Here is a 26374-nt window from a genome sequence, read left to right on the forward strand (position 1 = left end):
TAAAGAGATGGACCACATTGAAAAGATCCGGCTGCATTGAGGCAACAACAGCCATTACTGCTATTCCAATTAATCAAGAACCAGTTACATTAACAAGTCAGTGCCCAATGAAAGCCTTAAAAATTCTTGGATGAGTATTTTTAACAAGAGCAGAATATCCAGAATTCTACATTCAAACATCTTCTGATCTGCCAAAGCAAAGATTCAGCAATCAGTTTTCCTGAATTGCACAAAAGAGAAGAAAATACATATTGAATATGATGCTCGCACATACATTCCCCTAGCAATTCTGTTATGGGTTATAAAATAAGGAGGTTGCTTTTAACTCCAACTTGCAAAAAGTTCAGTCAGAGTTCTAATATTACAAGATTTCTCGTAATGGATCAGTAACGTGGCTGCTAACTTTCATCTCTTTCATGAAGATGAATGCTGATCTTCCATTTGTCATTCTTTAAGCACAGCCATAACATGTATAAATGACGCTTCCCTTTTCTTTGCTTTCCCACAAGATGAAATTGGAAACTACCTTCAAAACTCTCGGCCCTGATGCCTTCAACCGAAGATTGGAAAGGACTGTCTGTTCTCGTTTACCACCTAAGTAGTTCAAAGCCTGGACTAGAAATGAGCCACTAACTCTTCCATTAATTGGCATCATCCAATAACTAGGTGCATTGGGGCCCAAAATCCTGAACAATTACACATTGTGAAAATAATTGTTCTCCCGAGCTCAACCCATACTACTCCATTTTGTTCTCATCAATCGACCTGCTTTGGAGTGGTGCACCTCCGTCGCCATCCATATCTGTGTTTTCCTTCAAATTGTTCTCTGGTGATAAATCCCCATCCTGACCGTTTTCAAGGACTTCCATTTCTGTAGCTTCCTCTGGTTTGCTTTCAGGAGGCAAGATGCCATTTGCATCATGTGAATTGGCAGGCATATCGGTGCCCATGGGCTGGTGTTGGGATGTTGAATCCCGCTGGCTTTTTTGCTCCTCCCATCCACCCAGGGATGGTGCTACTTGTCCAGAATAAGCTGAAAACTGATCAAATTGATGGCCCATTACCCGTGCCTAGGATCAAGGAAAGACCAGTTGTATAACTTCAGAGATTCAGTAAATAATAAAGGTAACAAAAAATATTACAAGGTATAAGGCCATCCATTAGGCACAGGACCACCCATACATCTAAACTGAGCATAAATTCAATAAATTCTCAACAACCTTGGCCTGTAGCCTGATCTAATATGAATGAAAGTTAGACAAAGCTTGGATTGGCTTCCTCTAAAGAATGGGATTAGCTTCACTCCCACATTTGTATCCATTTATTACTTGAGGCTAATAAGAATATAGAGAAGTTCTAATCACATCATTCACAAATAGACAAAGATTTGACAATGTTGTATTCATAACCAAAAGAAATCCACGTCAGATTTTATTTTGGTGAATGCCATTAACACATAAAAAACCATGATCAATCCAAACCAAAATCCTACAAAACATTTATATTTTGAAGTTTTCATGCAAGATATGGTTAAAACAATAGTTCTAAATTCAGCTAAAACCAAAATAAGAATGATAGATTCACTTGAAAAAAGTGAAAAATGAAAACAAAAAAAGAAGACAAACGAAACAAACAGATTGGAAAGTAAACAAGAAGCATGGAAGATTATAAGATTATACTTATTGACACGTGTTCCCATCAGCAACTGATACATTGTACAAAAGCAAGCATTGCCTTGTGCTTTCAGAGTGATGAAGAATAGAAAGGCATTTGAAACCGGACAAATGAAATTCAAAGCCTTCTGGTAAAAGGAAGTTCAGACTAAAGAAAGATACAAGACATCAAAAGCAAAATCATATTTCACTTGAGAAGGGAGCTGAGAAGTTTCTCCTAGGATGGATCAACTCCAGGATGCAGGAATGGATTATATTTCATGGGTAAGATGTTTTAGTTCACCAATAAGAGCCAGAGATCCTCGTAGTATAAAATGAAGGAACCAGAAGACTAAAACTCAAACCACCCCCGAGACCTGATTAATACATGAGGCAAGGCCTGCCTTATATTTGGGGCATAAGGAAACCTTATAAGCAACACAATTTTTAAGAACAATCCTCTGTTGTTGAAGCACATGACTATAGGCCTCACTTCAACTCAGATTTTTTAAAGACAAGTGAGAAAACTTTTTGGCATGTGAGGCAAGGCATAAAGCAATAAAACATATCACTATATCAGTATCATAATTTATCCAATTTATTTAAGCATAAAATCAGAAATATAGGAAATGAAAGGGAACCCAGAGGAAAATATAAAGTAGGATCTATGTACTGAGTGCATTTTCTACCACATTGTGTTTCCTCAACCTCAACGATTCAATCTAAGCTCAATAAACAAATTATCCATTTGAATCTCCATGAACTTTTTGAAAGCCACAAAGTCAACATGAAACTCATTCAAAATGTCAATTCATCAAAGACTTTTAGTAGCCCACACATATGTTCAATCACAAGGCAAGTTCAAAGGTTTGAGGCACATAGCTAACAAGAACTGTACACCTAGGGGTAGCCTCAAATTTAGGCCTCAAGGTTGAGCTTCCTTGCATTTACCTTGGACAATGATCCCTCTGAAGCCTTTCAAATTTCTGGCCCAAAATGGAATGTGATTTTCAACATACTGCTACCCACCAAAAAAGCTAAGCTAAACTTAATCTTACTAGCAGGTGAACTTTCAAACAAACTTTGCTCCCAACATGCCCAAATTCCAAACTTATTCAATAACCATGAAGTCAAGAAAGGCATACCTGATACACCTGATGCATTTTGAAATTAACAATGCCACTCATCTCTTCAACACCACTGACAAGCTGGACTAATCCAGGATCTGCAACATGACGATCTGTAAATGATGTGGTTTCATTCAAATTTAGGGCAAGATGATCTGGTCTTTGAAGCAGAAGTTGAAATGTAGGCTGCAGTTCATAGCATTGTTCAAACAGAAAGCGACGGCAAAACACATAGAGACCAAGTCGAGCACGGGACATGGCAACAACCAGTCTTCTAACATCACGAAGGTGACCCACGAAGCGAGTACGAACAAGAGACAGTAAGATAAAATCATTTTGCTGACCTTGAAACTTATCTACTGTAGTAACCTGTAAAGAAAAAAACAATCAAATAAGTGATGTGTGATTATAGCCATGACACATGCCCTTATTGAAAATAAAGGAATGCACAGGAAATGGTGCCAGCAGATTCTACTGCCCTAGTACGGTACACAAGCTAAATAAAATCAGAACACCATCAGTGGAACCCAACAAAGCTCATCTTGGCATTTCTTCAAACTGTGCAGAAGAACCCACCATAAGGTAGTCAAATATTTAATGATGAGCAGAAAGTAATTCAACATGGATGGGTAGGCTAATTCAATCAGGTTTGCAGTTGTGCAAACAAGGAGATCTCATAAGTGGGATTTTCAATTGGCAATTCCAACTACAATTCTGCTATTCATTAAAAAAGCATATGTCGCAAAACCTGAATGAGTGAATAGCCTAAGCCACGAAATTGATGATTACTACAAATTTAAATTTAGAAAGTGTACAACCATCTCAATAATTTACCTTACTGGGAGGACCTATGAAATCGTATGGAACGCATCGTCTGTTGATAACATCACGTATCAGCAGTTTCTGGCCATTGTAAGTTGTCAGGATGGATATCTTACTTGCAGGGTACCCTAGTAACCGCATATACATATAGACACTGACAACATATTCAGCCTCTCCCTCATTTTGATAGAACCAAGGAGAAGGGGCAGTTTCACCTTTCCCAAGGTAATCAGGGACATCCACTAACTGATAATCATAGGAGAATCCAGCATTTGCTTTATGGAAAATATCCGCCTCCTTTACATATGGAAGGTCCCCCAGTTCTCTGTACCTCCAATTGTAAAGTTGAGCAATACTTGGCCTAGCTCTACCCTGGGCATTAAGCTCAATATATGGAATACCTAGACGGACAAACCTGGTAAACAGACTTTGATCCATGTGACTATACTTTTGGAAAGCCATATTCTTGACAACAGGAGGCAACTGGTGATGATCACCAATCAATATGCAGCGTTTAAGCCGTGCATACCCATCTTCCTGTCTTTGAAGCAACATTGGAATGAAAGTTTCAATCTCTAATATTTGTGCACTTTCTTCCATCAACAAGTTGTCATACTTGAACCCTAACTGAAGAAAATCTTTTCTCTTCAAAGCAGCATGGGTGCAAGTCATCGCCACAATTTTTGCCTGCTTCGTCATTAGATAATTTGCTCGATCAGCTGTTGACTTGAGCAATTCAAATGCCCTACACTCTTCAAGTTCTTGGAACATGGTTTTAAGATGGCGGAAGCAACCCTTTGCTGCACGCATGTCTTTTTCAAAGGACTCACCCATGAAAACTGGCTGAGGAGTGTTGGAAAAGAACTCCTTGAAGGGAAAACGATCTTGAACAAATGTTGGTTTGTCCTCATTACCAGAACAAGCAGCAAGGAACTGTTCCCAGTGTGAATAGACATGAAGCAACCAAAAATATCCAGCAGTTTCACAAGTATAACCTACATCCTCAGGAAGCTGGAGAGATCTTGCAAGCCTTTCTACTTCACTAAGTAGTTCCAACCGTCGAACAAGCATAGCATTAACACGTCCTTGACGGCTGAAGTCAAGATCAGTCGCAAGTTCTTGTTCTCCTTGACCCAGTCGAAGAAGATAGCGAGCGGGCACATCCCTCTGACATAGTAAACATATAAATGCTTCAGGAACTTGATTGTAACTGGAGGAGCATTAAAAGTTTCTTCTTCAATTGTAAAAAAAACAATATCATATTCAAGTAATTAAACTTCATGCCTCATACCTGCATTATCTTCTCAAAAAGATCATTCAAAGCCTGATTTGAATGAGTGATTATTAATGTTCTCTGAGAAGGGCAATTGTGATAAAGAACATTCAAGATCTGCACAGCAGTGTCAGTCTTTCCTGTACCAGGTGGACCCACAACCATTGTTAATCCTGGCTGAATACCTGAACTGATTGCTCCAATCTGCATAGCAGAGACATTAAGGTAAATAGTCAAAAAGACAGAGTCAATAGCAATGAACATTTTCCCTCCCATTAAAAAATGTAGCTTTCACAATCTATAAACTGCGGTCCACAAGACATGCTAGACTCACGACATTTTGGTGGGACATTTGGGTTAGGGATTCTAAGCTGAAGGATCTTTTCCCTTTTCCGCTTAGAATTGTAACCCATAATTCTGCTGCAGTAGCTGACCTTTGGGGGAGACAAGGAGGTGGAGGCGGGGGTTGGGAGGCGCACTGTAGAAGATCTTTCCAAGATTGGGAATTGGAAGAGGTTACTCATTTTTTGGAACATGTTTCTACAGTAAAGGTTCAAGAAAGGGAGGATTCCTTAGTTTGGAAGATCGAGAGGAGGGGAAAGCTTAATGTCAAATCGTATTATAGGTCTTTAAGGGCTAAGAATAGCCTTTTATTTTCAGCCAAAGAGATTTGGGGTTTCTATGCCCCTCTTAGAACTCGTTTTTTTGCATGGGAAGCAATTTGGGGGAAAATTTTAATAGTAGACTTGTTAATGAAGAGGGGTTGGCCCATGGTCAACAGGTGCAACCTTCGTAAAGACAATGAGGAATCGGTGGACCACATTCTGTATCATTGTGGTAAGACAAAGGAGTTATGGACTTTGTTACTATCTTCTTTTGGTCTAGTGTGGGTATTCCCAGCCTCAGTGAGAAATCTGCTTCTGGAATGGAAAGTTAAGGGACTAGAGAAGAAGAGGAGAGCAGTTTGGAGATTGGCGTCTATTTGTCTTTTTTGGTGTATTTGGGGAGAACGAAACCGAAAAACGTTCCAAGAGGAAGGGATGTCAGATCCTTGCTCGAGGAACCTCTTTTTTCAATCTCTTCTAAAGTGGTCTCAGCAATTTTTGGATTTAGACTCTCTCTTTTATGAATTTTTTGGGTGATTGATATGTTGGCTAGCTTTTTACCTCTCTAGGTTTTTTCTTTCTTTTTACAGCCTTGTTTTGGCTCTCTTTGTATACTACCTGTATACGTAGGGTGCGCCCCCTGTTTTGGCGTCTTATCAATTCAAGTTGTCTTCGTCTATCAAAAAAAAAAAAAAGACATGCTAGCTGGCTAGCTATATTCACACAAACACCAACATCTATGTTGAATAGAAATCAGAAATAGAATTAAAACAGTTTTAACTAAAACATCCCCTTGTTTCCAATGTTTACAAAGAAATTCGTCACAGGACATCTTGTGTTGTGGTACTTCCTTTGCAATAATCGCACAAACTTCCAATTCCATGACACTTTCTTTCAGGCTAAAGTGTTGCTGACTTCCAAGTGAAAGGATACCAAGATCATATAAAAGTAGAAATTTACCACTAATATAAGTATGATTTCATCAATATTTATGCAATATATTTATGATCATGTCAACTGGAAGTTCTTGCTATCAGTTCTTAAAAAGATGAAGTTTGATTTAAAAAAATGGATAGGATGGATTAAATTGTGCACAACTTTTGCAAAGTTTTATGTGATTGTTAATTACAGCCTTTTTAGTTTGTTCCAAAATCAAAGGGTCAGGCAAGGGGACCTTCTATCTCCCTATTTATTTGTAGTGGCAATGGAGGCCCTTAATTGTCTCCTTAAGAGGACCAGAAAGGGAAGTTACCTCTTGAGAGTAAGGATGAGGGGGAGAAATGGTGAAAGGGAAGAAGTGTCTCATTTGTTGCTTGCTGATGATACTCTCGTTTTTTTAGGCTTCCCAAGATTAAATAGTCCAGTTAAGTCGGTGGCTAATGTTGTCTAAAACCATGTTAGGGCTAAAAATGAACTTAGAAAAGAGCAAGTTGATTCCAATTGAAAGGGTGAAGAATGTAGTGAAGTTGGCCTTGGAACTAGGGTGTAGAGTAGGAGAGCTTCTGTCTACTTACATGGGCCATTCCTTAAGTGCACCTTTTAGATCAGTAGCAGCCTAGGATGTGATGGAAGAGTGGTTTCACAAAAGGTTGTCAATGTGAAAAAGACAAGATATCCATAAAGGAGAAAGCTTATGCTAAGCAGAAGCACATCATCCAATCAACCCACACACTTGGCTTTGTTTAGCATTCCAAGGAAAGTCAGATTGAGGCTTGAAAAGATTTAAAGAGATTTCTCCTTAGAAGGCGAGGCTCTGGAAAAAAAATTGCACCTCGAAAAGTGGTTGATTGTCTACACAAAGAATGGTAGGGGAGGATTAGGCATGAGATGTCTTTTTTCACTTAATAAAGTTCTTTTTTGCAAGTGGAGTTCGCAATACGCAAGTAAAAGGGAAGCTTTTTGGAAACAGGTCATAACTAGTGATCGGTTCTTTTGGGTGGGAAGCAAGGGAAAAAGATGGAGGGTGACAGTCTTGTGAAGTAAGAGATGGGTATGGGATCATGCTATGGAAAGTTATTAGGAAGGATTGAGACACTTTTTATAGTAGAACTTCCTTTTTGAGAGTAATGGAAGGAGGGCAAAGTTTTGGAAAGCTAAATGGTGTGGATATGAGTCCTTGTTAATATCTTTGTCATCTTTATATGCCTTAGCCAACATCAAAAGAAGCTTGGGTGGCAAATTTATGGGACCACACAAGAGGGTCATTGAAACTCTTGTTTTTCTAAACATTTGAATGATTGGGAGTTAGACATTGTAAAAGAATTATTTTCCAAGTTTCAAAAAATGTCAATGAATAGTGAGGGGAGGAAAAGGTGGCATGAATGGATTCAAGGAATGATAATTTTTCTGAAAAATCTTTATATGTTATCTTGGAACAAGGGGCTTCGATTCCCTTCTTGATGGGTGTAATTTGGCATCCATAGGTACCATTTAAAGCAAGTTTCTTCATGTTGGAAGCTAGTTGAGGAAAGGTGTTGACCCTAGATAAACTTCAAAGGAGAGGATAGTTGTTGGCTAATAGATGTTTTTTTGTAAAATTGAAGAACAATCCGTTGCTTACATCCTTCTTTGTTTCATCATGAGGAGCACTCAAATAAGGGTTTGAAAGTTCTTTTAGTTATTTTTTTCGTGTGGGTGAAGTTGTACACTAATCAATTTTGTTGATTTGTTGCATTCTCTCCAAGGGAGGGAGTTTTTTTGTGTTCTCTTTTTTGGTTGTCTTCTAGCGTACATTATATATGTTTTGTGTACTTTGGTACATTGTTCCTTTAGCAATTGTTTATACAATTTTATTATTTGCCAAATAGATGTTTCTTGTGTAAAGAAGATAAGGAAACCAATGACCATCATTTTCTGTTTTGTAACAAGGCTAGAATGTTGTGGAATCTGATCTTCTCCCTTTTCTGTCTACATTTTTTTTTTTTATAAATGAGCACAAATTATATTAAAGGGCAAAAAGCCACAAAGTATACAAGGAGTATACAACGCAGCTTAACCCAAAAACAAAAGAACAAGCAGCCTCACCAGCCCTTAAGTAGCCGCAAGCCACTCCAAAAAGACTAAAAGCGAAGAGGACTCCTCTCCCATATATACCCTAACCCAACTCCACAAGTTACAAACAAAAGAATTTTTGAGTTGCTGTATATCTAAAGAACCCCCCCTAAAAGCTAATCTATTTCTTTCCTTCTATACCGTCCAAAAAATACACAACGGGATGGAATACCAGATTTTTTTCCTCTTTCTCCCCACAAAAGGGCCCCTCCAACTAAGTAACACCCCTTTGACTATCTTTGGGAACACCCAATGAACCCCAAACAATGCAAGGACAATTTCCCAGAGGACCCTGATCATTATACAGTATAAAAGAATGTGATTTACATTTTCCTCTTCACGGCTACACAAAAAACAGCAATTAGGAAACTGCCACCCTCGTTTTTTAAGCCTATCCAAGGTGAGAATCTTCCCCCACGTAACCTCCCAAACAAAAAAAACAGCTTTAGTTGGGACCTTGTCCACCCAAATGTACTTATTCGGGAAGGCGAGGGCATTGGGAGCACCCAACAGGTTGTAAGCATCCCTAACCCCAAAAGTGCCTTGACCCCCACCTTTCCATAGCACTGAATCCTCTTCTTAGGAGATCTTGAAGTCCCTCAGCATATTAAACATAGCTCCTATTAGATCCAGTTCCCAATCATTAGAATCTCTAGCAAATCTGAGATTCCAACCCCCTTGACCAAGGGTAGAGTCCCACACATCGTTAACCATTGCATTCCTATGGACCGCCAAGGCAAATAACTAAGGGAAATTTCGGGACAGCATCGCGTTACCACACCAGTGATCAGTCCAGAACTTGACCTTAGTCCCCTTACCCACCACCTTAAACATCATGTTATCCCAGCACCAATCTGCCTCCTTCAAAATCTCCTTCCACATTCCCACTCCAAACGCCCCGCGAGCTTCATTAGTCCACCAACCAAAGCCCTGTTGGTCATACTTCACCTCGATCACTTTCTTCCAAAGAATATCCTTTTCAAAGGCAAGCCTCCAGATCCACTTACCCAACAAGGCCTTGTTAAGGAGATCAATCTTCCGTATACCTAGACCCCCTTTCTCCTTTTGAGTACACACCACCTCCCTTTTCTGTCTACATTGGGTTTCGCATACCACCATGAGGGGGAACTTGCATGGGTGGAATGGAGCTTCTAGGGGTAAAAAAAAAGAAAGAAGGCGTGGAGGGCTGCCCCTTTTATGCCTAATGTGGACTTTATGGAGGAAAAGGAATGGGAGAGCGCTCAACGATGTCGAACGGGCCAAACAAGCTATCAAATATTCTTTTTTGTATAATTTTGTGAATTGGGCTAGGGTGTATATAGAGGATTACACTTTGTCTTAGGTTGACTTTATAGATTGGTTGTTTGTTAAGCAAGGGATTGGATCTTTTGTCTTTTTACTGCCCAGTTTTTTGGGCATTTAGTGCATACATCGTGTATACAGTTTTCGCCATTTCTAGGCATTTCTAATACATGCATTTATTTACCTATAAAAAATAAAAAATAAAAACAATTTTATTATTTGCCTATCAAAAAATATATATTTATGCAATATATCATCTCCCATTTGCAACTGTTTCTACATATAATAGACAATCAAGTACAATCTAATCAAAATGTTTAAACCACAATATCATCCAGCAACCTTATTCAGTAATATTGAAAACAAAAAAAGAATTAAAAAAAAAAAATTCCCTCTGGTAACACACTGAAAAGTTCTTTCTTTAGTTCCTTACATTGTAAAAGACTAATTTAACACACAAGAGGACTAATGATTTAGGTCCTATTCTACAAAGAAATCCCAATACAGTACCTGTGGGTTCGATCATACAGAGGACAGACCTGAAGAAAGTGACCAGAGTCCAGAACAACTTCTTTTAAACCTTATAAGTAAATAACCAATCAGACTTGAGATAAGGAATAATTAGCAGATTGTCTTAACAGAAATTATAATGCACTTATCTTCAAATATAATTTTTTTCTCATGTTTGATAGGTTTTTATGTTTAGTCTTTTTGAGGAGTTAGCAGGAGTTTATCATGATTGAGAAGATAGCACTTTTTGGTCAGTTTAGCTGTCTCTCATAAGGAGCTGGTTTGTATTTCTAGGCCCTAATTTGACTGTCATGGTGGTTTCCAGTTTACTATCTGAGTTGTTCTGGTGTAGCAGCCATGGGGTTGCTTCACACCCTCTTTCCCTCTCCAACTTCAATAAAATCTACTATTTACTAGAAGCAAAGCCAAAACAAGAACAGTCAGATACCTACAATAAAATAAAATAAAAGTGTGATTTTAATTCATTTAAAAGAAACCATAGCATGGTATTTTTATTTTTTTCCTCTCCCTCTTTTGGTATGAACAAAAAAATTTTATGAATTCTAATCATTTTTATTTTTTTTTGATAGGAAACGACAAAGGGATGTATTGATAAAAAGGAAGTACAAGAGAAGGATGAGGAATCCTCCCACCAAAGAAAAACAAAACTACAAGGAATCAAATACAAGAAAATACAAAGTAAAAACAAACAAACTCTAACTCTAGTGCAGAATTTTTGTACCTCTAATCATATAGAGGGTACAAAAATACAATGTGCAGAATATTCACTTTAGAAAACAAGAATACTGTATGGGAATTATGGTATTATACAGAATGAGGAAATTCCTAATAAATGACTAAAGTTTAACAAGATTCAAAATAGAAACTGCAGATGCTAACCCAAATAGTTGAAGGCATCACTGATTTGAGTAGATTAAAATTTAAAGCTAATTCCAACCAACTACAAGAAATGTGCAAGGAAAGACACCAAAAAATAACAAAACACAAATATACACGGAAAATAAAATCCCTTCAAAATATATGAAGCAAATATCATGGATAAAAGAGTAGTCTTGCACCTGTGTGGGCGTAAATCTGACAGAGTTCTGTTTGGGCTGATCTTGAGGATAAGGACCTGGGTCAGGAGGAATATATGCCTCAACAATTAGCTTTTCTCGCTCAGAACCATCATCTGCCTTACTGACATCATTCATTGAAGCTGTAGAGGACTTCTTATTCCCTGGAAGAGCATGGATGTTTCCTTTCAGCATTCTGGGGAGCCTAATTCGAAAAGGGGGCCTTGGATGCAAATTTTCAGTACCATCTGAATTTATGAATTGAACCTAAAGAAATACAGTGAAAAGGTATAAGATTACCATTTACAGTTCATGAAACTGTGGAAGATATAAACAAATATAAGTAATTTTACAAAATAAAGATGTCAAAATAATATCAACCTGATAATCTGAAAAACACTCTCTCAGATGGTCCACATCAAGGAAAGTATCTTTGAAATCCACTGTCTCAAGAAGATCGGGCATATTAGTCCACTGAGCTGCAGAAGGATTGCCATAACCGAGAAATATGTTGTGCAACCAATCAGGAACAATACAAGTTTCATTCATAAGATCTCTTATAGATTCCAAAATGGCTTTGAAATTGTTTTCCTTGGGTTTCCTCCTCATCAATATATTGAATGTCCCATACACGTCTTCTGCATCTTTCTCTGCAATATCACTGACATCCATGTGATATTGTGCTGTATCTAAAGCAACAGTCACAGTTCTCAGTTCACCTTTTGGAGGCTTCCATTCATCCCGTTTAATTCTCCCAGAGAAATCATTCATAAGAGTTCCTTCCTCATCACGGATCTCAATAACTTCACATCCACGTACAAATTGAAGACCAAGCCTTTGGGGCACACTAGCCTTTGCAGCTTCTTCCGCACTTAATGGTTCAAAGGAAGGACGAATGGAGAGTAAAAACAAAACATCATGCTCTTTAAGGGCATTCCATTCTGATCTTATTCGTGCTTTATAACTGGAAATACTGAAAGTAACTTCTGCAGTCACAGATGATGGCTTGACTTCTCCAATGTTTGGTTGCTTAACTTCAGTAATTTTAAATTCTCTAATTGGCACAGCCATCCTTGACCAACCACGAAAAGCGGTTTCTCCTTCATGATTGATGTAGGCAAGGAGATGGGGTACAGCCTCCTGAATATCTTCACGAATCTCATATGTTGATTCAAGGCGGAAGAGATTGAAATTTCTCAGAAGATAATCGTGAAGCGTTAGAAATTGTAGATTAAGTTTTGGGAGAGCCAGACACCCTTCCCCAGAGTAGTTGATACTTGGTACAAGGCTTTCATCCCACATGATCTGCTCATTTGGATAGAGTGGAAGAGCATTTATAGCTTCTTTTTGAGACTGTTGCTTCTCGAAAAAGGATACCATGACTTCAATAAGAAAATCAACCCTTTCTGACCAGGGATCTTCCCTTGACACCAATTTTAGCTGAAAGAAGGGAAAAGTGTCAACCAAGAGAATTTAAATATGCTGAGTTCATATGTTACTATAAATTCACATACATGAACATAAGAACAAAGGGACATAAAGAGGCAGAGATGAGAAGGTGGGGGAGGAAGAAAAGCAAAAGGAAAAATTAAAAAACAAATCATGATAGCCAGCAATTTCACAGAAGATTTTGTGACACAATTCATAACTAGACCTTTCTTTTATAAGCAAATAATGCAAATATTTATTAAAAAAAAAAAGGCCAAAAGATAACGCAGCAAAGTACATAGGACATATACAAATAGCACCTAAAAGAACATTGAATAAGAGAGAACACAAAAAACATCTCCCTCCCCTTTGCAAAAACCCAACCAATCTATAAAATCGAATAAAGGCATAGAACCTACATCTATGTACATCTTCACCCATGAAAAAACATTTCTAAGAAAAGAGTTCTTCAAATCCTAATCTCTTGGGCTAAATCTTCTATAGTTGTAGGCCCCTTAACTTTGTTTAACTTTGTGGACTGGTTGGGTTCTTGTTGAGGGCCAGTGAGTGCTTGTCCCTTTTGTTTCCTGTTTTTAGGCGACGCTTGTATACTCCCTGTATGCTCTGGGTCGCCTTTCAAGCACCCTTTATCTAATTTATCCTTGGGCGTTTATCTATCAAAATAAAATAAAATCCTAATCTAAATGCTCCTCATTAGAAAATGACCTTTGATTCCTTTCTATCCATACAGTCCAAAAGATGCACAAAGGAGCTGCTCTCTAAATCTTGCATCTTTTACCCACAAAGGGACCATGCCACCCTCAAAGAGTCTCTTTAATAGTAGCATCTTGCACCTAATAAATACCACAAAGAGCAAATAACAACCGCCAAAGGACCTTGGCCTTGACACAGTGGAGGAGGATGTGATCTTTGGATTCTTACTCGTCATTATAAAGAAACATTTATTGACCAAAGACCACCCTCTTTTCTGAAGCTGGTCTATTGTCAAAACCTTTCCCAAACTAGCCTCTCATGTTAAAAAAAAAAAAAAAAGTTACTTTAGAAGGCGCCAGAGAGTTCCAAATTACATTCGTTGGAAGGGAAATCGATCCCTTGGTTCCAATGTGACATATAAATACTTAACTGAAAATGTGTTGTTTCTAAAGTTCATCCACACCACCTTGTCTTCCCCCACGCTATCAACCATCTCTCCTTGTAACCTTGAAAATAAATCTTCTACATTATCCAATTCTCAATCATTTAAAGATCTAGAAAAATAAGGATTCCAATGACCTCTCTCCCCTGTCTAAACCCATAGATCCACAACCCATGCATCTTTGAAACAACTAAGGCATATAAAGAAGGAAATGAAACATACAAAGATTTATCCCTACACCATTTATCCTTCCAAAACTTCACTCTCCACCCATAGGCCACCACAAATGAAAAACTATAGTAGAAGCTATTCCACTCTTTACTAATAGATTTCCAAAGCCTAACCCCATACCCAACTCTCACTTCACGAGACCATCCTCCTTCCTCTTCCTCCCCCATATTTTCCATTAATGACTTGATTCCAAAAAGCTTCTCTTTTAGTTGGATATCGCCAATTCCATTTGCACAAAAGCGCCTTGTTCAACAAAGAAAGGCGTCTAACCCCTAACCGCCCCCCCTCCATCCCTCCCTCCTCTCTTTTTTCCTTCTTTTTACTCTTCTCCATGGACACTATCAACCACTTCACAAGATGCATCTTTTTCTCCAATGCACCACCTCCCTAAAGGAAATCCTTTTGAATTTTCTCTAGCCTCAATTTGACTTTCCTTGGAATACTATTAAAGATAAAAATATATATATATATATATATAGGAAGTACTTTTGATCAACTTAAGCCTCCCCCATTTAGAGATGTATTGCTTTTTCCACATTGAGTCTTTTACAAAACCTTTCTTCCACCCCATTCTAGATTGCCATTGATCTAAAGGGAGCACCCAGAGACAGACCTAGGTAAGTAGATGGAAGTTTGCCTTCTTTACACCCTAACTCCAAGACCAACTCCTCACCATGATCTACTCTACCAATTGGAATCAGCTCACACTTATCCCGATTAATTTTCAACCACAATAAAGCTTCAAACCACATGAGCAACCACATTAAATGAACCATTTGATCTTAGGAAGCCTCACAAAAAACAAGAATTTCATCTGTAAACAACAAATGGGACACCTCTTCCCCTCTACCACCTGTCTTCCTCACCCTAACTCTCGTAAGATAACCACCCCCCTTAGCTCTCTTAAGGAGACATCTAAGGTCCTCCATTATAACAACAAATAAATAGGGAGACAAAGGGTTCCCTTGTCTCAAACCTCTAGAGCTTTGGAAGAAACCCTAAGGGGTGCTATTAACAATCATTGAAAACCTTGCAAAAGATAGCACCTTTTATTCCATCCTACCCATTTCCAACCAAAATTCATCTTTTCAAGAACTGAGATCAAGAAATTCTAATTAACAGGGTCATACGCCTTTTCAATGCCTAACTTACACAAGACTCCACATGCATTGCTCTTCAACATAGAATCAATGGTCTCATTTGCTATTAGCACCGCATTTAGAATTTGTCTACCCTCTACAAAAGCATTCTATAACTTGGAGATCACACTGCCAAATTAAAAAAAAAAAACATTGGAGATTCTCTAAGCACATTTTTAAGGAAGTCCTACCCACTATCAATTATCAAACAAACATCTTATCTTCTCAAAGTGCAAAAACTGGGGTATGAATAACCCAATGCCCTTCCAAGAAAGAGTCCCAATATTAGAACTTAGACCACCACAAATCCCAAAATCAAATTCTTGGAACCAACCAATAACATAGATGACAAAAGAGTAAACTAGATTCTAGTGACTCATACACCCTTCCTAGTATGTCAATCACCAAACAAAACCATGCACTCCGGACAAAGTTGTCCATACACCACTTGCAAGAAAACTACATTGTGTACCTACTTACCATTGTACTTTTACAAGTTGTTTAGTCTTTGGATAATGGAACATATTGAGTGACTGGACAAGGTTTATATATGTTTAGGTACGAGAATACAAGCATGAGAGTACACCCCCCCTATATTTTTTAATAACATGGATACCATGCCCATAATTAGTTTAAGAGAGAAGAGAATCAATTCTTGAAAGAGTAATCATTCAGCAATAGAATACATTTGCAATAGTTACATACTGCACATAAATGAGGACCTCAGAATGAAATAATCAAGAAAAAATGCTAGAAAATACAAGCATAGCAAGGTTAATAAAAATCAATTTTGAATCATAGCTAAAAAAACACCTATATAAATGAACAATAAAGGATCTATTACAGCAAAACAGAAGGATCTGATTCCAAACTGTTAGCACTTTAGACCAAACCAGTCAATCAGTCAGTTTACAGACCTTACAGCAGACCAAGTCTTTTAACTCTTCAGGAGAAAGTACAGACAACCTCTTTGAGAGATCAGCACGCCTGTGAATTCCACCAATATTGGCCAGTGCAAGTTCTCGCAACTACAAGGACCAATGAGAAATGGCAATTGAGACACAAATTAAAATGAAAATATACATATATATATATTAATCAAGGAGCAGCTCTTTTCAAGTGAATATCTTTGTAAATAACTCCTAATAATGAACATACCTTGGGAATCTTCTTAAACGCAAGTAACTGGAAAGACTGGAGACGATCATAATGAGACTGAAGCACCTCATCATCATTCAGTTGTGTTCCTACATGATCATTAATCTCAAAACCTTCATAGAACTGAAGCAAGTCAACCAATTGTGCAAAGAGTTTCCCCTTTTCATGAGTATAAAGAGCACTCAAATGGCATTTGGCAACCACAGCCACATCCGATACAATAGGTCTCAGATATCTGTATGAAAATGAGAAAAAGGAATAAAAAACCAAAACAAACCTGACTATTAAGAGAGAGAAGGGAAAAGGACAGTAAGCATCCCTTGATCATTGCATACAGGAAACATCCCATTTTTTGTTAGTATGAAAGCTTTTAATAACTTGTGGCAACAACTAAATCAATCAAATCACAAATGAATCCTCAGGAATGTTTACCATTTCCAAAAGGAAGGGAGAAAAGGGACAGCAACCATCCCTTCACAATTTCAGGTGATTCATCTAAAATTTGTCTTATGCATGCATCTTTGTTTTCACAAAATATATTTCTAATGGAAATTTTTTCGGCTAACTGGATGGACACAATAAATTTTCCCCAAACCTCATGACAATGCACAAACAGTGTTAAAGAGATCCTTTATGTATCATATCACGTATCACATGCTTTTTCACATATTGAGAAATATATAGATAAAGACCATAAGCATAGAAATGTGAAATGCATGTCTATTGCAAAAAGTAGTTAAAAGATAATGACATTCATCAATATCATTCTCTAACAGGCTCACATAGTATCAATATCAATTTTAATTGAAGAAACAAAGAAGAAAAAGAACCAAAATAACAACTCTTGGCTCAAGCAGCAAGGGATTGCAGTGGGAAGGTGGAAGCCCCATGTTATGTATCAAAAAAGATTACATATCAAATAAGACAGAAAATAAAATAAAATAAATCACATTTTAATGGTCTAATCTCAAACAAACATCAAATTCTTTCAGACTTTTGTCTAATAGATGCTGCTCAGGGATAGAAACACATGGTGAAAAATGAAATTGGATAAGCAGTTTCATGAAGAAAGAAACTAGAAATTTTGAAAGATGGAAAAGGAACCCCTACAAAATTTCAATTTCAATAGAAAGAAACTAAAGAGTTCATGTCAACTGAGGTGATCAGAAGTTGGGAGTGTGTTGGTGAAGTGGAGCTGTTGATGCAAGGGGGCATCAGAAAGTCTAGCAGTTTTCTGGGAGCAGAATTTTGAAGATGTTGGAGATGGAAACAGAGGCTTTCTTTTGGAGATGTTGGAGACGGATACAGGGGTTTTCTCTCTGCATGAAGGTTCAGAAACTGTGCAGATGGTGTTTGTTGGGTTTTTTTTCAGGTGTTTATGACCAGGATTCTGAAAGAAAGTTCTATCTCTTTTAAGAGTTAAAGAGCTATTAGAAGGCTGTGGGATAACCATCGTGCATTGGAGGGCACTTTAATAAGAAGCACGTTCCCCCATGACCACAATAATGGTGGCACCCTGTCTTCAAAATAACTTCATTGAGGATTGCAATTTGATTGATCTCCCACTTGGTTGGCAGGGTATTTACCTAGAATGGTGGCCAAGATGGTCAAGTTCTGTCTCGTCTTGATCGTTTGCTTCTTTCTTTAGATTTGGAAGATCAGTTTCCAATGTGAGTCAGAGCATTCTGCCAAGGCTCATTACCCTATCCTCTTGATGCTGGAGGCTTGAGAGACGGAAAAGGTCCCTTCAGATTTGAGAACATACAGCTTAAGGAGGAAGGGTACAAGGAGTTAGTTGCTGATTGGTAGTGTAGCTATGACCTAGGGAGTCTGCCATATACCATGATGGGTGCCACCACTCATGTCATAATGTGTGACTAATGATTTTAAAAGGCTAAAGGCAGTCTTGAGGAGTTTTGCCAAAATGAGACAAGATGTAAGCCTCAAAGCAGAATGAGGTCTCAACTAATAAAATTATCAAAAAATCAAAACAAAAAAATAATCATAAAGTCAAAAGAAAATTGAATAATAAAAAAGGCATAAACCTTATAATGATAAAATTAATTATTGTCATTATTTATAGTTTCTAATTTAGTTCATGTTTCTCTTTTATAAAATTTAGTTCTCATGGTTTCATCAAATAAATTTTCAACATTACTGTCTAGTAGGATCCTCTAAGGTCCCCATTAGTGTCAATATTCACCCATTATTTTTCACCCACCAATTGCAATGGTAATTTTTCTTATCTATCTATCAATGATAAGATAATAATTATTTATGAGATTAGACAAGGGTATATAGGAAATCAATTAAGCCAGCAAGTTGAGAATACAGAATTCATGAAATGTATATCAAAAGCCCACAAAAGTATAGATGATAGAACCCGTTAAAATTCATTGAATATCAAGGTTTAAACCTTTAATAAAAATGTCTACTAAAACCCCACAAAAGGTTTAGGCCTCAACAACCTTGAGGCTATAGCCTTGAAGTTGTAAGCCTCGACAAGTTGAGGCTTAAGCCTCAATTACCCTAACTAAGGCTATAGCCTCAAGCCTAATTCATAGAGCATGACCTCAAGGCTAATTTGTAGAGCCTCGCCTCAAGGCGTAAGCCTCAATAGTCTTTTAAAACACTCATAACCCTTGTCGTGATGTGTGACACATGCCACAACTTGTCCATGACTTGTGCGATAGCCCATGTCATAACTTGTGCCATGACTCGTGCCATAGCCTATACCATGATATCATGCCGCAGCTCATGCCATGATGCATGCTTTGCAAGCAAACCTGGAGAGAGTGGCCTGGAAGCTCTTAAAAAGGATATGATGCAATGAACAAGGAAGTATTTGGTAATATTGCTACCCACAACGTTGGTGCTTTGGACTCCATAAGAACATGAGACGCAAAAGAAAGAAAGGGTGGCTTATCTCTTCATGAGCAGGAAACCAGAAATTCAAGAATCCAAAAACACAACAGGCTGGCTGTGATGGAAGAAACATCTTGGAGACAAAAATCTCATGCCCTTTATCTGAGGGAAGTAAGTAGAAACACCAGATTTTTTTAGAGGGCGGTCCATGCTCCATAGAAAATTCAACTTCATGGGCCAAATGAGGATTGAGGGCTCTTGGTGTTCTGATGAGGCCAAGTTGAAGAAGGTAACTGTTCATTTCTTCAAGTGGCTTTCTTTTGAGCCAAGGAAGAGGATTGGCATTGAGAGGGGGGTTCAAGTTGCTGGGGGGAGAGGACAGCAGTGGTTTGGAAAAGCCATTCTGTAAAGATAAAGTTTGAAGGCACTTGATCAGTTCATTGGGGACAAAGCTCCATGCACAGATGGATTTACCCAAGCTATTTGACAAAACTGTTGGGGTGTTGTTCAGACATATTCTGGATTTTTTGCATGAGTTCTACTCTCATGGTACTTCTAAGAGGAGTTTGAACACAACATTCCTGGTGCTGATCACTAAGAAAGGTGGTAGGAAACAATTAAATATTTTAGATTTATCAGTTTGTTGACAGTTTGTTCAAGCTATTGGCAAAGATTCTGGAAAATAAGCTCAAAAAAGTTGTACACAATGTGACTTCTGAGTACCAAAAAGCTTTTTGAAGGGTACGCAAATTATGCGAACCATACTCCTTGGCAATGGGCAATTTGCCTGAAAAGTCAAAAGTTTGAGGCCCAGTGTGATTTCTACCTTGGACATTGACAAGGCCTATGATTATTAGTTTAGCATTTCCTGTTTTCAGTTTTAGAGTCAATGGCCTTTAGTCAAAATGGGTAAATTGGATAAGATTTAATGTATTCATTTCCTGGTAAAAAGGATATTGTACAGAGGCAAAAAGCCAATTCCTGACATGAATTTAAGATCACAAATTGTATAACAAAGCAACATAGCACCTATTATTTCTACTTCTACTACAAATTTGAAAACTAAGCATCTGGGCTACACAATGTTATAGGAAAGAAAAGAAAAGGGAAAAAAGGAAAAAGACAAGGTGTTACCGTTTTTTTCATACTATAGGCTTATATCCAATTAAAACCAAACTTACCATCCATGCCAATGGATTTGACTGAAATTAAATAAAAATAGAATTTGCCAACTAGAAAAGCTAGAATAGAAGATCAAAATTTGGGCACACAATTATACCTTCTTGTCGGCAATTGGCTCAGCAAATCAATAAGAAATTCCATAAATCTCTCACAGTACAGAATGCAGGCATCATTAACTTTTTCAAAACCATTAGCATCAACAAGTTCATTATCTTCATCATCACCATGGATATGGGAAAAAACCTTGGAATCTAATACCTGGTAACATAAGAAAACATGATGGAACAACTTTTTGAAATCTAGTGTACTTAAGATAATAGCCCAAACAACTCCCTTTTAGTTTAGCAAGAAAGGTACCTCCAGAAACTCTTCAATGATGTTTCTCAAAAACTTTGCTTCAAGCATAGTTGAGGGGTCAAAAGGCTCTCCTCGTTTCATGACCTCTTTAGCCTCTCTTTTAATCATCCTTTTCCATTTCTTGATCAAATCTGTATTAAGACAAAGCTCCATCTACAAATAAGACAAGCAAATCATACACCATTCAAAAGAAAATGTCTAAAAATAATTTCTTCTACTTTGAAGGCAGAGAAAAAAAAAACAAGCATAAAACCCTACCTGAAACCGACCATATGACAGACTAAGCCAGGACTGCAAACTTGCTAAGCTCAGGACAGTCTCACTCACAATCTCATCTTCCAAACTCTGTTACAAAAAGTTTTCAAAAGCATTTAAAAATGAAATAAATGAACTAACAAAAAAGAAGATCTCACGTACTTCGCCAAAATTAGCTGAACATCAGGAAGAACAAAATAAAATAAAAATTGTTGAGAAAGTCAAATTCTTCATCTACATGTAACACAGATTTTGTGGATCATATTTAGAAAGTCAAATGTTTTCTGTTCTTATCATAAGCTGATTTTGTGGATTTTGTTTGTCTCCTAACTGTATCATTCAGTATTTCTTTTACTTAGTTAACTTTCCTTTTAGATATCAATTGCATATTATTGTAGTTTTGTTTTCTAGTAACCTACCTCAGATGCTGCAGTCTATATATATTGTAAAACTATGTTTCTCAATGAATACAAAGAAAGTCAATTCGAATTTATTGATATCAAAGCCCTTTAGGATTATTGGGTAAGTCTTTCTTTACCTAATTTATTAGCCTTCATTGTCAACAATTTTGATTTGCAAGCTCGTATGAGATCTTGTTTTTCCACTTGGGAATCCGTATGAGGGAAGATCTCAACTATAGACTTGTTGATGATGAGGGGGTGGACAATGGTTAATAGTTGTAATCCATGTAAATCAAGTGAAGAGTTTGTTGACCACTTTTTGATTCACCATGCAAGGGTATAGGAGCTATGATCGTTTCTTTTATCAATCTTTGGTCAAAGATGGGTGATTCTAGCTACCATGAAGAATATGCTTCTCAAGTAGACGTTTAAGGGCCATTTTGGAATCTGTTTTCAAAAACCGTTCTAAAAAATGATTTCTTAGAACAATTTTTAAAAATTATTCTTTGACATTTTGTTGAACAAATGTATGTTTGGAAACCTAAAATATTTTTAACTCATTTTTTATGTTTTTAAATATGCTTTAAAAATAACTTTATATGCAGTACTTTATTTTTAATCATTCTCCATATTTGTATAATTATTTTTTAAAACAATCATCAAAAACAAGTAAAAACAACCGAAAACAATTAATAATGTTCTCTGAAAACACCTTATTTTATGTTTTTAAGAATAGAAAATTGTATTCTATTTTCTAGTTGTCAAACACGTTTTCCTATTTGTTTTGCCTTAGGTGCCTTGTATACATCATGTTTACTTTTGCACGCCCTTTGTTAGGCGCTTGTAATACAACCATTTTCACCTATCAAAAAAACATTTGAATATAATCATCAAATTTTATATGGATGGACCTAGCAATCAAATAATTGATATAGACAAAACATACAATAAATATGTGATACTAATAACTAAATACATCCACTAAACCTCTTTCACCATACCTGAAAGGCATTAATCATGAAAAGCAAGTAATTGGTCTTCTCTGCTATACTTAAGCTCCTTCCCTAACAACCCACAAGATAGGAAATTTAGTAATATACCACTTCCGCTTCAAATATTAAATAAGCACCAAACCATTTCATCAGGCAATATGGTTGGAATAGTAACAAGATTTTTCTCCCTTTTTGTAGAGAAGGTGTATAGAAAAAACAAACAAACAAAGGAATAAAACCCCAAAAGTCTAAATAAAAATAAAAATAAGAGAAAAAAAAAAAAAAAGGAAAGATCAAGCCCTCATCAAATCACAATCGATCAGAAAAGCTTTTAGGAAAAACTCTTTCTACAACTAGTTGGATAACTCCTCTCTAAATGAATTTTTCTCTCATAAGAAAGCAAAAATGATATATGAACCGCCTATCAAAAAGTGCACCAAGGTACAAGGGTTGCATACAAGGGCACCAAAAGGCAAAATCAAAACAAAGAAACTCCTGTCTAAAAATTCTTCTATTGCACTCCCTTTAAATGTATCAATATAGACAAAAGGGCCATGTCTTATTTTCATCACATTTCAATGCACTTTTCAAAACCTCTACCATACCATCATACAAGAAGCTCTCTAGCCATCCTAAGAAATTGAAAAAAAAATATCCTACATTTCCCATAGGGGATATAAGAGCAAGAAATATCGATAAATAGAGAAAGAGAGACAAACAGCGTGAATACGTATATTATGCAAGTGTTCCATCATTTATGGAGCTTTGTCACTTTATATGCAAAAAATAAATAAATAAATAAGTCCCATATAATATTGCAGACCATTGAACACACCTAGGACATCTATTTTAGTGGCAAAAAAGGAAAAGTTCAATTGATGATCTTCTTCACATGATTTTTTTTTTTTTTAAAGAATCTTCTTCATATGATTTATAGACTCGATTTTGTGACATTATACATAATTCAATTATTTATTCCAAATAAGAATAAGATATTGTGCATTTTAGATCAATGAGACATGTGAAATTCAAATGTGATAACCTATCACAGAGAGCCGCACTATACAAGGGAAGTGAGTTATTTTCATTTCATTTCTGTTACATACCAAACAAGGGGAAGTGAGTTATTTTCATTTCATCTCAATTCTATCATGTCAAACAAGATGAAGGAAATGAAATTTGATCTCTTTCACTTCAATTCCAGTTAATTAGATTTTTTTTTCATTCAGAATTTAATACCAAACACAGGTCGGGGTCACTTAAGATTTACTTATTGCTCTCCATGGAAAGCTATCACCCAAGAGTATTCTAGGTTTGTACAATAAGGTCAAGAATTGCTCTTTAGAGTATCTTTGATGAAGAAATTGTCCCTTTGAGGATCTATGTTTTCAGCTATTTAAGGAACTCAAAATTATTTAGGAACTTAAATGATACATCATACATCCTTCTTTCCACATGCAATGTTTACTGGTCTGAGCCTTAGTGCCTTCAGAGAAAATTTTTACTTTGCAAAACTCATACAGGATTGCACCATTTACAGTAAATAGAAGACTGTAAATGATGGTGTAGTGGCAATCTTATAAATGATTACAGATTTAAACCAAAAGTTGCATGACTATATATAAGATTAAGGCTATCTAGAGTTAATCTTAAAATTAGCAAATCAAAATGGAAATTCTAGAGGGCATAGGAATGTGAAGATGGCTGCACTAATCATAGAAAAATACTGGTGTGACAACAAATTTGAAAAGACTATTTTGAGTGCATCTATGATAAAAGCATAAATCCATTGGTATAACAACAAGATAAGTACATTAAGGAGCCAGAATTACCAGTTTACAAAAGAAAAGCATCATGACAATGTTTTTTCCCCATTTGAACTTGAATCTGGAATCTCCCACAAACCCCCCCAACCCTTCACCGCTTCAGCCAAGCCTCAAAGGGATCATGACAAGGTGCTTTGCTTGATTAAGTTTCATTAAGTAGTCAGGTGACACAACTTAGGCACAAAAAAAACAAAAAGAAAAAAAAAATCCAACAAGGAAAAGCCAAATTCACAAATGGGTCAATTCTCTGAATGATTTAACCTAACAAGAGCACTAATGTTGCTGTGTTTTAATACAACATTAATGTCTTTCGCACTACTGTTACCAGGGAAATTCTGTTTTAGTTGTAAAGTACACATCAACAGAAGACTTCGTATTAGTTAGTGTTACACTGCCTGTCACTCAGTTTTGGCAATTATTTGCAGCAATGTAGTAATTCCAGTACTGTTGAAACAAAAGAAGAAACTGTTTCCTCTAAGTAATAAGTAAACCAAAGAAACAGGAGACAAACCTGCTCCTTAAGCCGAAGAACCTTCTCAATGAACGCCTTGAACACATCCTTCCTATCATAAAAGCAAACCCAAGCAGCTACATTCTCTCGAAACTGCAAATTAAAGGGAAGCAATTCATAAATTGCATATTTCTAGTTTCTCAAAAACCAAGCAGAGCATAATTAAACCAACATAAGAAAAGTACCCACAATATTCCACTTCTAGTTTTTCATTTTTCATATTCCATATTCTCAGTAAGTACCTAAGAAAAAACCTAATGCTTTAATCGTTATTTCCTATTTCTTCCCCTCTGTTTTCTCCCTAACAAAAATAACCTAAAAGAACTACTTCCCTCTTTTAGCAACATTTTTCATTTTCCATCACCGTCAGAGCAAATATTCCAATATCTTTACTTCCCCGTATTCCTTTCTCCACATTTTCTCAGAAACCAAACAATGACACGTCCCAACCAAAAATTAAAAACAAAACAAAAAAAAAAAACCTTAAAAAAGATTGCTGGTTTTGTTTGTTTGAAAGAACCAAGCATATAAATTCACAACCTCCATCTTATCATGTTTTCCTACCTTTCGTAGCAACCAAACAGACCTAAAAATTTCGAAACCAGAGCAAAGTCCGTACCTTCTCGTTCACCATGAGTATCATAGACATCACATGCTCAAACGACACCGTTTCAGGATCAAAATTAGGCCACAAATAATTCTCCAGATACTGACTCACTTCCAAAATCATAACCCTCTGCAATGGCACTGTTTTGCGTCCGCCTGAGACCACCAGCTCCGTCTCGTAAATCTCCTTCACCAGATTAGGGTCGAACGGCTTTATGGGCTTCGAGCCGTCGCCGGCTTTGGACCAGTTGGCTTCTGCTATCTTGGTGAGTCTATCACGCTGGATTTCGAGAAGAGTGATGGAGTTGGGGAGAGCTGAGCCAGTTTTGGGGTCCGTGACTTGGGTGGTTGAGTCAACTGGGTACTCGGCGACTCTGTGGCGCTTGAAGTCGTAAGCGCCGGTTCCGTACACCTTCGTCATTGCGAGGTAACAATTAGGGTTAGGGTTTTATGAGGAAGACAAAGAGGTCATGGAACAAGATGAATTTGGAGAATTAAGTTTAGAATTGGGCACTTAGGGTTTTACAGAAACTCTCATGAACCCTAAAAAATTGCAGGGACCAAGTAGCGTGAGAGCAGGGCGGTGAAGCTTACCGCTCCAGTATTTTGTGGAAGCAGCAAAATCCAACATGTAATTAAAAAATTAATAATAATAATAATATTAATATTAATAAAATATTTTTTAATGGATCCTCCAAATCTCTTTTAATATATCCACATTTTTTTTCCTTTTTTTAAATAAACTTCATGAGTTATTACTTGGTTTTTAAAATAAATAAATAAATTTATAAGTGAAATACCCAAAATACCATGGCTTTCAATAATAAAAGAAATTTTTAATGTATCCAC

General features: G+C 36.9%; 1 protein-coding gene across 1 annotated transcript; it reads right to left on the bottom strand.

Moving 5' to 3' along the window:
* Positions 1–89: 89 nt before the first annotated feature.
* On the bottom strand, positions 90–26127 carry LOC117928924 (RNA helicase aquarius-like). Its single transcript, XM_034849041.1, has 14 exons — positions 25539–26127; positions 24920–25012; positions 22592–22654; positions 21193–21279; positions 20935–21087; positions 20675–20835; positions 16531–16765; positions 16290–16400; positions 11800–12858; positions 11422–11685; positions 4893–5078; positions 3614–4768; positions 2798–3148; positions 90–1070 (listed from the first exon to the last, which is right to left on the bottom strand). Exons 1-14 carry the CDS (start codon positions 25944–25946, stop codon positions 738–740), a joined length of 4659 nt encoding a protein of 1552 aa, XP_034704932.1. The 5' UTR covers positions 25947–26127; the 3' UTR covers positions 90–737.
* Positions 26128–26374: the final 247 nt, after the last annotated feature.

The sequence above is a fragment of the Vitis riparia genome, chromosome 13 (assembly GCF_004353265.1).
Source record: "Vitis riparia cultivar Riparia Gloire de Montpellier isolate 1030 chromosome 13, EGFV_Vit.rip_1.0, whole genome shotgun sequence".
In the NCBI taxonomy this organism is placed as follows: domain Eukaryota; kingdom Viridiplantae; phylum Streptophyta; class Magnoliopsida; order Vitales; family Vitaceae; genus Vitis; species Vitis riparia.